Below are 16,862 nucleotides of genomic sequence, written 5' to 3'. Positions count from 1 at the left end.
AAATTACTTCGGTTCATGAGCAAATCGGTTTACGGCCAGAGTTTTGGAACGAATTATGGTCGTGAACCGAGGTTCCACTGTACTCCTATTTGCAGTATCTTCGCTAATTAATTCAAAGAGCACAACCTCCAAAGTAATGCATGGTGTCAGTTTTTAGGCGAGACAGGCGCTAAAGAGAACCTTTTGCATGCCACTTACACTGTTATTTCCACACTGCACTAGTTGAAAAATACCTGTGCAGAATATAAGTATCAAGTCGTTGATAATGATGATCTTTTGTGGATATTTGCTCAGCCTTAACATAATTTTTATGTATGACCATTTAGGAAATGCTTATACTTTCAATGAAATCAGTCTTTAGCAGAGCATTCAAAATCTACAGTCACTTCAGTCATTTAGTTTTACTTTGTCATGTCTGTGTTTTATATACTAGATCAATTTGAGAATTAACACGAGATTTTTTGTTGTTGTTTTTGTAAAGTATATTGGCCTAATTTTTTTTTGGTATTCAAATTCAGGTTGTACTTGCTCAATATTGTTTTTGAAATTCAGTGCACATTTACTTTATGATTTATGTTTTTATTTTATGATTATGTTTTAATATTAGATGTGATTAATTGCAATTAATTACATTCAGTGATGTGATTAATTTTTTTAATCGATTCCTAAACTTCTCAAAAAAAACTAAAGGACCACTTTGAAAACACATCAGATCTCAATGGGAAAAGCAAATCCTGCTGGCTATCTCTACTGCTATGGTCTGGTATGGTAATGTGATAGGAATGAAAGGATGCCACCTCGTTTGATGGAAATGAAAATGATCAACCTACAGAGGGAGAGCTGAACTCAAAAGAGACCCCGAAAATCAAAGTGAAAAAATGATTGCTGCAGGCAGGCAGGTGAGTCCATTTTGCTGAAATTTCACTGCAGCAACTCCAAATCGTACTCAGTAGTTTGTATAGTTACCCCCATGTACTTGTATGCATGCCTGACAACGTCCTAATCAGACGACGGATGGTGTCCTGGGGGATCTCCTCCCAGATCTGGACCAGAGCATCACTGAGCTTCTGGACAGGCTGAGGCGTCGGATGGACTGAAACATAATGTCCCACCCAGAGATGTTCTATTGGATTGAGGTCAGGCGAGTGAGAATGGGGGCCAGTCAATGGTATCAATTCCTTCATCCTCTTGCCACATGAGGCTGGGCATTGTTGTAAACCAGGAGGAACCCACGACCCACTGCACCAGCATAGGGTCTGCCAATGGGCCCAAGGATTTCATCCCAATACCTAATGGCAGTCAAGGTGCCGTTTTCTATCCTGTAGAGATCTGTGCGTCTCTCCATGGATATGCCTCCTCAGACCATCACTGAGCCACTATAAAACCAGTCATGCTGAACGATGTTACAGGCAGCATAACATTCTCTAAGGCTTCTCCAGACCCTTTCATGTCTGTCACATGTGCTCAGGGTCAACCTGCTCCATGGCAAATGCCAATTGAGCTCCGCGGTGCTGGGCAGTGAGCACAGGGCCCACTAGAGGACGTCGGGCCCTCATGCCACCCGCATGAAGTCTGTTTCTGATTGTTTAGTGAGAGACATTCACACCAATGGCCTGCCTGCTGGATGTCATTTGTAGGGCTCTGGCAGTGCTCATCCTGTTCCTCCTTGTCCAAAGGAGCAGATTCCGGTCCTGGTGATAGGTTAAGGACCTTCTACGAGAGGCTCTGTCCAGCTCTCCTAGAGTAACTGCATGTCTCCTGGAATTTTCTCTTTGCCCTTGAGACTGTGCTGGGAGACACAGCAAACCTGCTGGCAATGACACGTATTGATGTGCCTGCCACCCTGGAGAAGTTGGACTACCCGTGCCACCTCTGTAGGCTCCAGGTATTGCCTGCGTCATGCTACCAGTAGTGACACTGAGTGTAGCCAAATGCAAAATGAGTGACAATACAGATGAGGAGGGAAAAATGTCAGTGGCCTCCAGCTGTTAAACCATTCTTGTTTTGGGGGTCAGCTCATTGTTGCCCCTCTAGTGCACCTGTTGTTCATTAACACCAAAGCAGCTGAAACTGATTAACAACCCCCACTGCTACTTAACTGACTGGGGGCCTCATGTATAAATTGTGCATATGCACAAAAATGCTGCGTACACCCGTTTCCACGCTCACATCGCAATGTTTAAAAATTAAATTTGGAGTAAAGCTACAAACATTTTCACGCCAGGTCAATCCCTTATTTATGCAAGCTCTCTGCTCGGTTTTGCAAACTGGTGGAACCCAGTGTCAATGCAGTGCTACTGATCCTGTGTGGCTTCCCTTTATTTTTAAGATCGACATGCCTGACGTGGCTTTATTAAATACACTGAAATTTACCGCATATTGTTTATTAGTTTAAGGCACTGATTGTAATCAACCTGTAACAATATACAGTAATGGTCCACGGAATGGCCAAACTATTCTAAATACCATTGCCGCTTTAGTGTTGTTACTCTCACTGAACCTTCTTCTTCTTTCAGGTGCTCCCGTTAGGAGTTGCCACAGTGGATCATCTTTTTCCATATTACTCTCACTGCACCACTCAGAGTATTTAACCCACTGTATCTGAGTGTGGAATCACAGCTCTACAGCAGCTGATCACATTATCGGGATACAGCATCATATTTTGCCCTCAGCCATGCGTCTATTTGAACTTTTCCCATACAGTCTGGCAAATGCTTCAGAGCCTTTCCTGCAAAACCTCCCGGTTCAGAAACAGTTTCATCCCAAGAACTATAAACCCACTCCATCAGTTCATCAATTGTTCCTGGTAGAACTGTTTGTACTTATAAGTACAATTACCTCACTGTAAACTTGCACTACAGTTATAATATTGCACAACCTAACCCACTTTATAAAGAGTGTATTTACAGGTGATGACAACTGGCTTCTAAGTCGATTTAGATATCCTGGCGCTATTTTCTAGGAGCTCTTCAAGATGAAATACAGTAAAGAATGTTTATTACATTATAGAGATACATTTTCAACTTCATTTAAATAATCTATATTGTTAATAATTAAACATTAGGGTGCAGTGACACAGTACTAGTGATGAGCTAGCGCCCCGTTCAGGGATTGTTCCTGCCTCACACTGTATGCTTGCTGGGATTGGTACGACCCTGGGTGGACAGATGGGTAGAATAATTAAGCATGTACTACAAAGATATTTTAATGTTCCTTAAAGGTTTTGAAGAATCAGAGTTCTAAGCTCACAGATGGCTAAACATCTGTTACAGAGTTGATTGTGTGATGATTGGGTTCTTGGAGAAAGAAAAGGAATGACAGGAATTGGGGGTTAATACGTTTGAAAGAGACAGTACTGCTGCAATAAAGTATTTCATTGAAGGTCACACACAGTGCAGCAAGTATCTTGTGGGAGGCAGGAACAATCTCTGGATGAGGCGCCAGCTCCCCACTATCACTGCCCACGTTTAATACATCCTTTAATTTCTGTCATCATGAAAATTATATCAAGTACTAGCAAAATACCCGCTTTGCAGCAAAGTACTGCCTTAAAATTTTTATTAAGAAGAAAATTAAACCTTTTTAAACTGAGGGAAAATATACCAATAATTATTTGTTAAGGATCTCTTTGTATACCACATTGTGAGTTCGGCCCTCCGGTTGTAATATGACCAAGCTGTGCGCTGAGCTTACTCTTGAGCATGTAACGTACAGTTGGCCATGTGAACAGTAATCTTGTCTCAAATCTCACAGCTTGGATTGCTGCTGTCGTAATCGGTTTGAGTTTCATGGTTTGTTTCAATTACGACAGTATTTGCAGGTCTTGTGTTGAAGTGACATTCTGGATCTGTTAAGTGTTGTAAGCATACAACCAGTTTCATCGATAACTTCACATCCAGCTTTGGAGAGTTTAAACATTCATAAACATCAAAGTGTCCACTACTGAAATCGTCACCTGTGAATCTAAGATGTTTAAGAGGCATTGGCGGTTGTCCAAAGGTGTAAAATATTTGGCCATTTCGGTGCACTTGAAAGCGACAACCAAACAATTCAGCGGCAGCCATCAACTGACATGCAGATGCATAGGTGAAGGGCTTATGCATTTCACTCTTATAGTGCTCCTGTGTAGTATAATTATCTCCTGTACCGTCATCAGTCCACACCTTGAACCTGTCCCAGTCATTCAATACATAAGACACAATGTTCCTCCGGATATCAAGAGTGAGCCTGATATGGCCGTGCAATATGTAACAAAGAGAATGGAAAAGGTAGGTGGTATCTCCGGGCATGGAAACCACTCGGTAAGTGACAGTTCTTTGATCGATAGTGATCATCTCGATAGACATGGTAATGGGGGTTGGAATGATAAAGGAAATGGGTACCTGAGCAATGTAAAGTAAGTGTAAAATACCTATACAATAACTATAATTGTAATAAACAAACAATAAAACAGCGGAGAAGCCGTGGATTACACAAAAAGGCTGTAGTTATCAGTAGGGAGACGTGAATCCTGTGGCGAAGCAAGGGAGGGAATGTAGAGACCGGAGCGACGGACGGTCTTATATAGGCAGGCAGCCAGCCAACAACGTGGAGGCGTTGGGATGGGGGACCCAACGCCACCTCACACGGTGACCGAGCTGCAGGCTATGGACGTATATATGTACGTAAGTAGGATTCAGTTAGCGTTGGGAACCCACGTACCAAATTTCTTGAAGATGGGCCCATAAGTAACAAAGATCATTGAAAGTTCAATATGGCGACCGACAGTGGCGTCATACCACTGAAATAAGTACGTACATCAGTTTCGGTTAGCGCAGTGAAGCCTCCTACCAAATTTCGTGAAGATGGGGCCAAAAATAAGAAAGTTCAACATTGCGGACGTTGTCAACCGTTATGACCGTTACATGTAGAATTTCTAAATGAAACCTGCTTTTGTAAGTAAGCTGTAAGGAATGAGCCTGCCAAATTTCAGCCTTCTACCTACACGGGAAGTTGGAGAATTAGTGACGTTGGAAAGTTCAATATGGCAGCCGACAGTGGCGTCATACCAACCGAAATAAGTACATACATAGGTTTCGGTTAGCGCAGGGAAACCGCCTACCAAATTTCGTGAAAATGGGGCCATAAATAAGAAAGTTCAACATGGCGGACGTTGTTATGACCATTATGACCATACAATTTCGAAATGAAACCTGCCTAACTTTTGTTAAGTAAGCTGTAAGGAATGAGCCTGCCAAATTTCAGCCTTCTACCTACATGGGAAGTTGGAGAATTAGTGATGAGTCAGTCAGTCAGTCAGTGATGGCTTTGCCTTTTATTAGTATAGTTACATCTTAGTATTTAAATTGTTCAGCGAGCTGTGATATCATGAATGTTATGGATTCTGTGTCCTGTTGGCAGAAGAGAAAGCCCATTTAAAGAAGAATGATTCACAAACACAGAATACATAAAAGATCACATAGAATATGAAGCATTTAACATGCTTCTTTAGTTATGATGGGATTTGAGAAATGATTAAATTAAATGATTTTAAGATTAAGTTTGTGACGTTCTACATTAATGACAAAATAAACTACATGATTGAAGTGGAAATTTCATGATAAAAGTTGACATTTGGACATTTTTTTTCTCACTGTGTCCCTATTTTATTCTTTTCTCTGTACCCTAATATGCTTCCATATGACACTCAAACGGTGGGCTACGACTCGCCTTTTCATAGTGACTTTGATATCTGACCACTTCTTATTTATTTCGGGTATTGTGCGACTTTCTGAAGTTGAACTTTCAAGTTTCTCTTACACTCTATGTCATTCGATCAACTTCCTTTTGTTGTTTATACCACTGCTTAAACCAACAAATTGTATGTTTTTCTTTGCCTCTACTTGGAATTTGCTGAAATTCTTTTATTTTCCCCCGTGCTTTTGTCATTGTCTTTTCACAGAATGCAAAACATAGGGGGCTATTTATATTGATTTGCATATTCCAAGAGGCATAATTCTGGGAGGAGACGTAGTGGGGCGGCTTTATTTAGCTGAAGTACGTTGCAGTTGGTGTACGCACAGGTTTATGCATCTTTTTTTTCTATGTGTACTCACATTTCCGCTTTTGTCTGTATGCCATGTTTTAGTGTTAATTCTACGCACAGCGTTATGAATGAGGTCTCACATCAGTGGAATGATTCATTTTCTGAATATGATCCACAAATTCAAATCTGTGCCGTTAACGTGACAAGTGTGGAACAGATCACTGACCCTATAAATAAACACATCACCTACTTCTCAAAATGGCAAAGCTTAAAGAAAGTAGCGGCTTGGATTGTCAAGTTTAAAGACATAGAACTAAAAGTCAGTCAATCTGAAAAAAGTCCAAAAACACAAAACACACTCATCACAGAGCACATGAAAAAGTATAAACTGACTTTAAAACCAAGCTAGATTTCTCCAGAAGACTAGAGCTGAAACAGAGATTACACACCTCAGTCAACTACACAAATTTCCAGAGGAATTAAAGGCTTTAAAGAAAACGGCTTACTGTATGTAAAATAGAGCAGTCAAATCTATAAACTTGACCCAATCATGCAACATGGAATACTGAAAGTTGGAGGGAAAGTCAACAAAACTGCAATCCCAGAAGAAGCTAAACATCCTGCAATTCTTCACCAACATTCACATATTGCCTCCTGCAATACTGCAGCACATTCATAAAGAATTCAGACATTGTGGGAGCAATCATATGCTCACAGAACTCCACTAGAAATATTGGATACCCCAAGCTAACTCAACTATCAGAAGAATCATTTCAAAGTGTGCAACATGCAGAAAACACAAAGCAAAAAAGCAGGTGAGCAAAAAATTGCAGATTTGCCAGAAGATCGTCTCTTATTGGCCAACCATCTTTCTCCAGTGTTGCACTTGATTTAAGATGATGGTTTGGAGGAGCCAGTTGTCTATGAGGGCTACATCTGCAGGAGATGCCAGCTGATCCAACACCTCAAGCTCAGTGTTGCTGAACTGGAGGAGGAGTTGGCTGACCTGCGTTGTAATAGAGAATTGGTGGACTTGACCCAGGTGTCCTTTAGAGAGATAGTGTGCTACCCCAAGGTGGTGCGGAAGGAGATTCCAGACCAGACAAGTAGAAATAGGTCTGTCACGGTCTCAAGGCATAAGGTAAAGGGTGCACACTGTCCGGGGGCATCAATCCCAGAATCAGAAGAGACAAACCGTTATCATGTCCATGCGAAGCTGAATGGTGTCTATGATAATTCTGAGGTGGTAGGTAGGGATGAGGAGCCCCAATGAGCCACCTCAAAACCAATTCCCAAAAAGAGAGAGGTAGTGATAGTTGGGGACTCAATCATTAGGGGGATTGAAGTGCAGGTGTGCTCCAGAGAGAGTCTCGTACGGTGTGCTACCTTCTGGGTGCTCAGGTGGGAGACCTCCCTGGAAGGGTGGATAGGCTCTTGGCCAGAGCGGAGGTGGATCCAGTTGTCATTGTCCCTGTTCGAGCAAATGACATACATAAGGGTTGTTTGTCAGTTCTGCGATCCAAATTCAAAGATTTAGGTGCCAAGCTGAGAACTGACAAGGTAGACTTCTCTGAAATTCTGCCTGTGCCATGTGCCAGTCCAGGTAAGATTGAGGAGATCAGAAGGCTTTTAATGCATGGCTGAAACCTAAGTGTGGGGTAGATGGGTGTAGGCTTATGGGGCATTGGGACTCCTTTTGAAACAGATGGGATCCACCATGATGGGTTACTTCTGAACTGGAGGGGCACCAAAGTATGGGGAAGGTGTATCCCATTATATAAAAAGGGTGACAGGGCAGATCCAAGCAACTATAGGCCAGTAAGCTTAACATGCATCACAGGAAAATTAATGGAAGGAATTATTAGGGATAAGATTGAGCAACAACTGGCAAGGATAGGAGTTTAACTTCTGCCACCTGATATTATAAAGTGGGATTACAAACACATTGCATGTGCACTGCTAATTAATGCTGATGCTGGTATTTAGAACTGGAGACACAAACTTGTCACCTGTGCCCCTTAAATTCCCTGACACCATAGTAATGCCTGCTTAGGGTCACTGACACCCGCTGCACTTTCATCTCTATCTCTGTTGTCAGTTTGGTATTTATCTTCACCTATCAAACTGTTTTCTGTGTTATTTGTGCAGTCATTTTCTTCATCAGATGATCCATTTCCCTCTCCACCTCATCATTTTGCTCTTCTTCATCCAATTTGACATCACAGCTTTGACCAACTGGAGTTGTCGGTGGGCTTGGACCAAATAAGCTTGTGAGCAGAACCAGAGCTGAATCATGAGAGCTCCTTCTCAGTGCTTTGTGCTTCACTGCACATGACATGTGCTTAGCCGTAGTGGGATAGCATGAGGGGGGCAACTCTGGTAACGAAATGAAGGATTTATATGGCAGCAACAGCAAAACAGCATTCTGTGATATGTATGTTATTTATATGAGATTTTATATTAGGAGGTAACAGAATGTGGTTCAGTAGTTTTTGTTTTTTTTCTTTCTTCTCAGGTTTTGTGGACTCCGATTGTGGTGGGGCTTGGAGTGATTGTTCTTATTACAAGTCATGACATTCTGTGATTGCTGTGATTTGTGAATGTGACTCACTGTTCATAAAATATGAAATAAGCCAAACTGTGACAACAGACCCTTTGATGAAGTGACTAGAGAAGTTTCAAATGTCCCGACTTTCAAACCAACTGAGTGAGTCACCAAACACACCTGAATGTCACGTCACACACGCCTGTCACTGCTCACTTTTCCACCAGCTCGTCGTCTTCTTCACTTTGCTGCTCTTTGTCACGAATAACTGAGGATGTCGTCCATCTTTATGTCTTCACACCGATCTGCTCAAACCTGAACTGAGGCTCAGCGGAGTGAAGGTCTGGTGGTCTTTTTGTCCATGAAGATCTCCTGTCCTCCCAGGGCAGACTCTACAGATGATGCCAGTCAAGATGGCGCTAATGTCACCTACAAGACGACTGACCTTAGAAACACAAATGTCTGCCCTTGTTGTGTTGTCAGTTTTCTTTTCTTCTTCATTTTCTGTAAATATGGCCTTTTCTCTTCTCTCTTCATTTTGCCTTCTGCTCTTCTGCTGTCCTCGTCCCTCTCGTGTCACTAACTGCCCTTCACTTTCTAACTCTCTCCTACTTGTCCCCTTGTTCATCTCTCTGTTTATTTTATTCTCTCACTCTTGTCACTTTTCCTCTTTTTCTAATCCAGCTGTAATGTAGAAGCCCACCCTCAAGCTGGGGTCCCCAGTCTGCCCTTTAGGCCCTCAGTGCTTTTCATTCTCCCCAGTTCTTGTTTTCCTTTGGACTCTCATCCTAGTTCACCTCAGTTTTACTTCCCAGTTCAGTTTCTTCCCCTCTCTTTCTCCATCCATTTTCTAAGCCCACTCATTCCAGTTCAGGTGGTGGTCCCTCAGTGGCCGTCTGTCCACATCAAGTCAGGACCCCACCCTGGACGGCGCCAGTCCATCCCATCTCCACACTCCCCCATGTTCTCTTCGTCTTTTCTTTTATTTCTTTTTAACGGCTCACTTGTTCAGGCAGCTGCTCACTACGAGGACACAACTGGAGGGGACGGTGAAGTGGAGACGACGGAATAAAAAAGAAAATCAAAATCAAAATGGAGCCTCATGGGAGTTAAAGTTGCACCAAAGGACAATCAGCAGATGGCAGACAGGACTTGGGAGACAGACACGGGTTCAAATGACACCGAGTGACAATGGAGACGAGCGCTGATGGCATCCTGTGATGGACCAGCGTCCTGTCCAGGGTATTTCCCAGCCTCATCCCCAGTGTCACTACAGCCTCAGGCTCCCTGTCACCCCACAGCTGGACTGTCCACCTCTCTTTGCTCCTCCTGCTGTTTGTGTCCTCGGTGAAACAGGCAACTTTGGGGCCTTTTTTACAGGATGACCCCCACTGCTATACTGCCTCCAGTAGTGAAACTTGGGGGTCTGAGTCTGCTTAAGTTTTGTCACCAGTTGAGAGTCACAAAGTGAGAAAAATCAAAGTGACATTAAAGAAGGAGCACACAGGCTGAGGGGACACAGAGAGTTTATTAAATTATGAGCAGAGATGAGAGGAGAAGAAAAAGAAGAAAGAGGAGAATTTAGGGGTGAGTGGACAGGGGGCTCCGTCACTGACGGGTTAGTCTGATCACCATTGCTGGTCTTCTCAAGTGTTGATAGTCAGCTGACGTCCAGGCCTCCACAGCTCCTCCTGTAATGACCTCAGGTTCCTCTTCTCACTCTCACTGATCCCGTTAAACCACAGCCTGTGAGGAGACACAAGTGTGAGTTACAAACAGCAGGGGGCGCCACACACACACTGGACTGTCAAACTGACACGCCCCCTGATGTCACCCAGAATTCCTCTCAAAGTTTGTGGTCATCTAAGTCACATGATGTGTGTGTTGACCTGTCAGTCACTCAGTCCACTCACCAATTGGTCAACATCCTCTGAAGGCCTGCTGGTTTCACATTTCAGAAAGAAGGTGGTCTGTCCAGTTGACGTGCTGTTGCCCCCTCTGACCCCCTGTGGTCACTTCCTGCCTGTCTCTTTAGTGCTCTGTCTCTCTTCATTTTCTCTTTTTCTCCTCCTGACTCCCATGTCTTCTCTCATTTCATCTCCTGCTCGTCTCTCATCCTCCATTTTGTTTCTTTCTGTTGTCCTCTGATTCCCCCGTCTGCTGCTCTGCTGTTTCTTGTTTGTTCCAAATGACCCTCAGCCCCCAGACTGTCATGTCCTTCTCTCCTCCTGTCCGCACTGTCTGCTTTCCTTTCCTCCCATCTCTGGCTGGACAGTCAGTTGCTGTTCATTTTTTGTTTTGCTTGTCCATCTCACATTCCTCCTCCTCCTCATCTTCCTCTGTTTGTCTCTCTTTATCTTTGTTGTCTTTCCTGTCTGTCACCTCAGTCAGCTCCACTTGTCACTGTCACTCTGGTCACTCCATGTGCTGTCATGTGATCAGCCCGCCCATCAATAACACATTCACACCCCCACCCCTCCCCCTCTTTACTCACCCCAGTTCTTTTAATTTACAGTTATCACTCCTGAGTCCCCCACTCAGCTGACAAGCCCCTGAATCTCCCAGGTAGTTGTCGCTAAGACTCAGTTCAGTCAGCCATGAGTTTGGAGATGAAAGAACTGAGGATAGAGCTGAGCAGCAGGCGGAGGTGAGATCACAAGAGGCCAACCTGTGAAGATGAAGAGAGACGAGTGAGGACAGAGAGACACACAGAAGGACACACAGCACAAGGGCTCAATGACTGTGCTGTATGGATTATTCACTGAAGACCACCGCTGTCCTTATAAGGTAAGGCGCTATATACGTGACAGCATCTTCTGCCTTCCTACCACACTGACTGGTGACAAGTCATTCAGTGTGACAACAACAACAACATTTATTTCTAGAGCACTTTTTTATATAAGCGATGGAGCTCAAAGTGCTTTACAGAAAGAAGAAAGAAAAATATAAAAATAAAATTAGGCAATACTAATTAACAAAGAATAAAAGTAAGGTCCGATGGCCAGGGAGGACAGAAAGAACAAAAAACAAAACTCTAGATGGCTGGAGAAAAAAAAAAATCTGCAGGGGTTCCGAGGCCACAAGACCACCCAGCCCCCTAACATAAATGATCTCAATCAGTCCCCGTGGTTTTCAGGCTTCACATAGAAGAGTAAGATGATGATGAAGGTCATGTGGAGCTCTGGCCTTCAACCTGTCAATGCAGGGACTGCATGGTGCTTTCATCAGGTGATGGTGGAGCAGATCAACACCACAGAAAACCATAAAAAGAACAGCAGAGAGAGTAGGGGTTGGTATGGATTGAAGAGCTATGATAAAAATGATAATGCATATACAGAATATCAGGGTTACACAAAAATGAAGCTATGAGAAGCCGTGATAAAATAATGAGTTTTCAGCAGTGTTTTAAATGGCTCCACTGTATTAGCCTGGTGAATTTCTGTCGGTCAGCTATTCCAGATTTGTGGTGTACAACAGCAGAAGGCCACCTCACCACTTCTTTTAAGTTTTGCTCTTGGAATTCTAAGCAGACCCTCATTTGAAGATCTAAGGTTACGATTTGGAGTGTAAAATGAAAGACATTCTGAGATATACAGTAAAATGGAGCAGATTATTAAAGGCTTTGTAAACCATCAGCAGTATTTTAAAGTCAATTCTAAATGACACAGGTAACCAATGTAGTGACACTAAGACTGGTGTGATGTGCTCAGAATTTCTTTTCTTAGTTGAGATTCGTAATTGATTTATGTCTTTTTTGGGTGGTCCTCAATTGAGTGTGTTACAGTAATCTAGTCGACTGAAAACAAAAGTGTGAAGTAATTTCTCAGCATCTTTCAATGTTATAAGAGGTCTAACTTTTATTATATTTCTTAAGTGGAAAAAATGCTGTCCTATTAATCTGATTAATATGGGATTTAAAATTAAGGTCAGAGTCAACAGTTACCCCTAAATTCTTTACCTCAGTCTTGACATTTAATCCTCATCAACCAACAGCTTGAACCCTCTGATTTACAAGTCAAGTCTGCTTTGAAGATTTTATAAGGCAAAGAGTTGTAAAGAGATATATAAGTAATGGTATATCATTATTTGAAATACATACAGTACATTCCATGCATGTTCAATGTCAACAACAATCCGTGTAGATGTGCAACAAAACAAAAAATGTTAGGTCTTGTAGACAGAAAACAAATGTAAGTGTTTAGTCTTTATGTCTGAAAAGGTTGTGCATCCTACTGAAACACTGCAGAGCACTCGGCACATAAACCCCTCAAATGCTACCAGTCGCCCCACGGAGGAAGAACTTTCCTAGAATGTCATTATGAGGTGGTGGAGCCATTTCTTTTTAGTGCTGACTGATACAAGTATCCTCCATTAACACAGACTGTTACTGATTCAGATTAAAAGTCTGTATTTATTATATCAATTATAACCAGCTGAAACATGCAAACACACGTCTTAATTTGAAAACAATATGGAGAGTTCACATGAACAGTAACAACGGTGGAAGCTACAATATATAATACAATGCTACAATATATGTATTGCTGATGTACTGATATTGATATACTGATTTAAGTAATTGACTACTATAAGTGTGCGTAAGCAAGAATATTTAAAGCAGGGTGACAACAACTGTTAACAAAAAGAATGTTTTATAATTTCCTAAACAAAAGGTGTAATTTTGCTTGGCTTTTCTTTGTAATTTCCTAAAAGCAACCGTTAGCAAAAGACTGTTCTGTGTCTAGGAATAAAAATAAAAATGTGATGACATAGAAGAAAAGCACACAAAAAGAGGAAACACTGAAGCACTGAAGCAAGAGTAAAAATATTTTAGAAAAGGGCACAGAGAGGTAAAAGACTATATAAGCAGCCTGAAGATGGAGAAGTGAGAGTCTTTCTGACTTGCAAGCAGAAAGCTCCATACTCGCTACTCACCTCTTTATTAATTTTTTTAATAAACTAACATTGAGTAATTGCACTCCTGTCCTCTTCAGCGTCCTTCTTCTACAGTTTTTTGGCACCCGAACAGGGATGAGTGGTGGCTGCAGGCTCCAGGTCTGACTATACAGGAGGGATCCTCTAAGAAGGACCAATGATGATTGGTGAGACCGGCTCCAGGTGGGACGATGGGACTGGCTCGTCCCCAGTAGGGATTGGGAGTCAGGAGCCTCAGACCCCCTCTCAATCAAAGACCCCGAGAGAGGCTGCATTTTTGCAGACAGGGGAAAAAGACTAACCGGTGAGTAGGAAATAAAGGGTGATTTTATTACGGAGACTCATCTGGTCATATCCTGCACTCAACAGATCACTAGGGGAATTGATCGCCTCACCAGCAGTAACCAGCAGCCTTCGGGTTTGACTGTCAGTCCACTAAAGGGGTTGATCATCCTCAGTGGAATGGGGTAAAGGAGGGATGTGTCAGTGTGGGTGGCTCATGTCTGGAAGTACTGGTGTATAGTAGTGCCATACAAGCCCTTTGAAATGGTAGTGGAATCCTGTGATTCGAAAGTAAGGGAAGGAGCATAAGTAGTGTGCACAGAAAATAATATAGAAGGGGACAGGAGTGCAACTGAGCAATTCAAATTGTAACATGGGAAATAGGAAATCTAAACCGTCATCAATGGGAGTCCAGTACCAGTGGAGCCTCTGTTGGAAGGTTTATTTTTTAAGAAGACCGAGATAAAGGAAAGGACAAGAGAAAAAAAGGGGGGTCCCCTAGACAATTCATGGAACAGAAAACAGGATTGGATTTTAAGTGTGAGTGTAAATGATGGAATAAGTGGTGGTCACTGGCCACTAGAGTGGTCTGGAGATATGAGAAAAATTCAGGAAGTTAGGAAAATTTTATGTCGGAATGCACAGGGATGTTGTAGCAAAGGTCCTTACCGTATGGATATATTTGATAGGTGGGAACTATTTATGAAAGATAAGGCACTGGAAGAAATGCAAAAGAGGAATGAGGACTTATCCAACCAGATGAAAACAATGGCAGAGAAGGAAAAGCTATTACTTGCAATGCAACAGTCAACACCAAAGCTGCAGAGTGACATGGAGGTTACTCGTAGTCAGAAAAAACATTATCGACTGTACCCTGATCTGACTGATATACCTCTGCCATATGAAACGTTACCTCCTATGCAACCCCCTGCAGACGCATGGGCTCCTGCAACTGCACAACCCAAAATCTCAAGAGCTGATGACTCTGGCAACTTATTATTAATTAGAGAGGGTTTCTTCGATGAACAATATGACAGGGAAATTAAGGAAGAGGAGGCAGATGAAGGGTATGAAGCTAGGGGTCCGACCTGCTCTGGAGCTTTGTTGTGGGTTGCACAGTTTCCGCCGCAGGGGAAACATAAGGGACTGAAGAAAAAGACTCTGCAACCTGTAACACAAGCATCTCTAATTGAAGTTTGTAATCATAGTTATGATCCCAACCAGCCACAGTCAGACCATAACCGTCCTTTGAGGATGGTCCACCGAAATTGGGACATGCAGGAATTGTAAGAAGTGGTTCAGGAGTTGCCTAATCCAAAAGAAGTAGGAGGCCAGAAATTTGTGACAGCCATGCCGCAATTAGACAATATTTATAAGCCAAATGCTGCTGAGTGGACCCAAGTCTTAAGACAGGAATCAGGACCTGCTTGGAATGATGTCCGAGAAGGTCCTGAAGGGGGCTGGACCGAGACTTTAGGAAGACAATGACCCCTTCCTAACTCAGAACCCTGAAACTGACCCTATGTTGACTATGCTGATTGAAGAGGAAAAAAACCCTCAGTTTTTCTAGATATTGGGGCCACAAGGTCCACACTCAGTTTGGTTCCGGGGATCCCCGCCTTGAAAGAAACAATACCTGTACTTACTACATCAGGACAGCCTCATGTCCTTCCTGTGTCGACTCCATTAATCATCCAGTCTTGCTTTGGCAAGCCAGGTATCACCCATCGGTTTCTGCTGAGCCCTCTGTGTCCAGTTAATTTGTTGGGTCGGGACTTGATGGCCCATTTATCATTGACTATTACCCTTACGGGTAAAGGTTTAGAATTGACAGTACCTGATCGCATCTGCTTGATGGCTTTTAAGGGATCTGCTCACCCTTCTTACGCTGCATAGACTTTACATCCGACACCTGAACTGTTACACATTCTTTTTTCACAGGTTCCATCTGGACATCAGCGTGTCAAAGCTCTACACTGTACAGCTCATTATTTCCCATTTCACACAGACGATTCCTGGCTCTCCGATTTTATGTCGACAACCGTGTCACAAGAGACTATTTACTTGCCATACTGCTTCATACATATCTGCTTTCTACATGGGAGGCTCCATTCCACACATATCAGCCACTAAAAAGGCATGCTTCCAGTGGTGGGAGGCTGGTCCGTGGGTTTTAGCACGTTTAGAGAGAATGGATTGGGAAATGTCGGCTTTTGGAGTCTTTAGTAGTGCTGATAAGTCAGTGAACAAGTTATCTTTACTGTCCACAGTTAGGTTTTCCCGCTCTTTGCATCATACCTATCACCCGTGTCCTGTACCATCCTTTAACCTTTTATCACTTAATTGGCTGGACACACTTCCTGCAACTTTGTGGGCACAAGGGAAAAACGAATCTTTCCAAAATCATCCTTCCACCCCCATCATGCTCAATACCATTTATCACCTGAAGCTGAAGCTGGTATTTCGCTAGTGCATGCGGACCTTTTGAAAAGGGGGGCTATCATTCCCAATCAGTACTCTCCTGTTAATTCTCCTATTTTGCCTGTTAAAAAAGCTGATGGCTCATGGCGTTTTGTTCAAGATCTTCATGGCGTTAATGCTGCTCTCCATCCTCGTGCCCCCATCGTCCCAAATCCTGCCACTATATTGTCTGCTATTCCCGTTATGGCCAAACGGTTCACAGATATTGATTTGGCTAACGCTTTCTTTTCTGTTCCTGTGTACCCTGACTCACAGTATCCTTAAGCTTAACCCTAAAATGGTTCGCATTTACCTTTAATGGCAGGCGCTGGACCTGGACTCTGATGTCCCAGGGGTATACTGAGGCTCCCTGTGTTTATGGACAAGCGCTAGCAAAAAAATCTGGAGGGGTACTGGCCAAAGGGGGGTAGTGTCTTAATTCAGTATGTTGATGATTTGTTACTATGTTCAGAGACAGAGGAAGTATGCATCGAGATTCTAAATCATTACTGATATTGTAGAAAATGGCCAGAAAGTGTCCAGAAAGAAGCTACAATTGGTGCGGAAGAAAGTATAGAATACAGGAAATAATTTAACTGCAAGAACTCACTTTTT

The 16,862-nt window shown here is 42.8% G+C and overlaps 2 protein-coding genes across 6 annotated transcripts in view; one reads left to right on the top strand and one right to left on the bottom strand.

Annotated features, from left to right (window-relative positions):
* The window catches only part of LOC120521855 (NACHT, LRR and PYD domains-containing protein 12-like), a 1,152,437-nt gene that overhangs the window by 758,430 nt on the left and 377,145 nt on the right, over window positions 1-16,862 (top strand). The gene's annotated exons all lie outside the window — the stretch shown is intronic.
* The window catches only part of LOC120521953 (NACHT, LRR and PYD domains-containing protein 3-like), a 105,525-nt gene continuing 98,742 nt past the window's right edge, over window positions 10,080-16,862 (bottom strand). For 2 of the 3 annotated variants that reach the window (XM_039743220.1, XM_039743224.1), the window contains exons 6-7: window positions 11,065-11,238; window positions 10,080-10,316 (exon numbers count right to left, since the gene is read on the bottom strand). In XM_039743220.1, coding sequence (XP_039599154.1) covers window positions 10,217-10,316; window positions 11,065-11,238 — 274 coding nt within the window. In that variant the 3' untranslated portion in view covers window positions 10,080-10,216. The remainder of the gene's footprint in view (window positions 10,317-11,064; window positions 11,239-16,862) is intronic. The other variant, XM_039743225.1, reaches the window with a different exon arrangement.

Source organism: Polypterus senegalus, chromosome 2 (genome assembly GCF_016835505.1).
Source record: "Polypterus senegalus isolate Bchr_013 chromosome 2, ASM1683550v1, whole genome shotgun sequence".
Taxonomy (NCBI): Eukaryota; Metazoa; Chordata; class Cladistia; order Polypteriformes; family Polypteridae; genus Polypterus; species Polypterus senegalus.
Note: the sequence above shows the minus strand (reverse complement) of the source record. Positions and strands in the feature narration are given on the sequence as shown.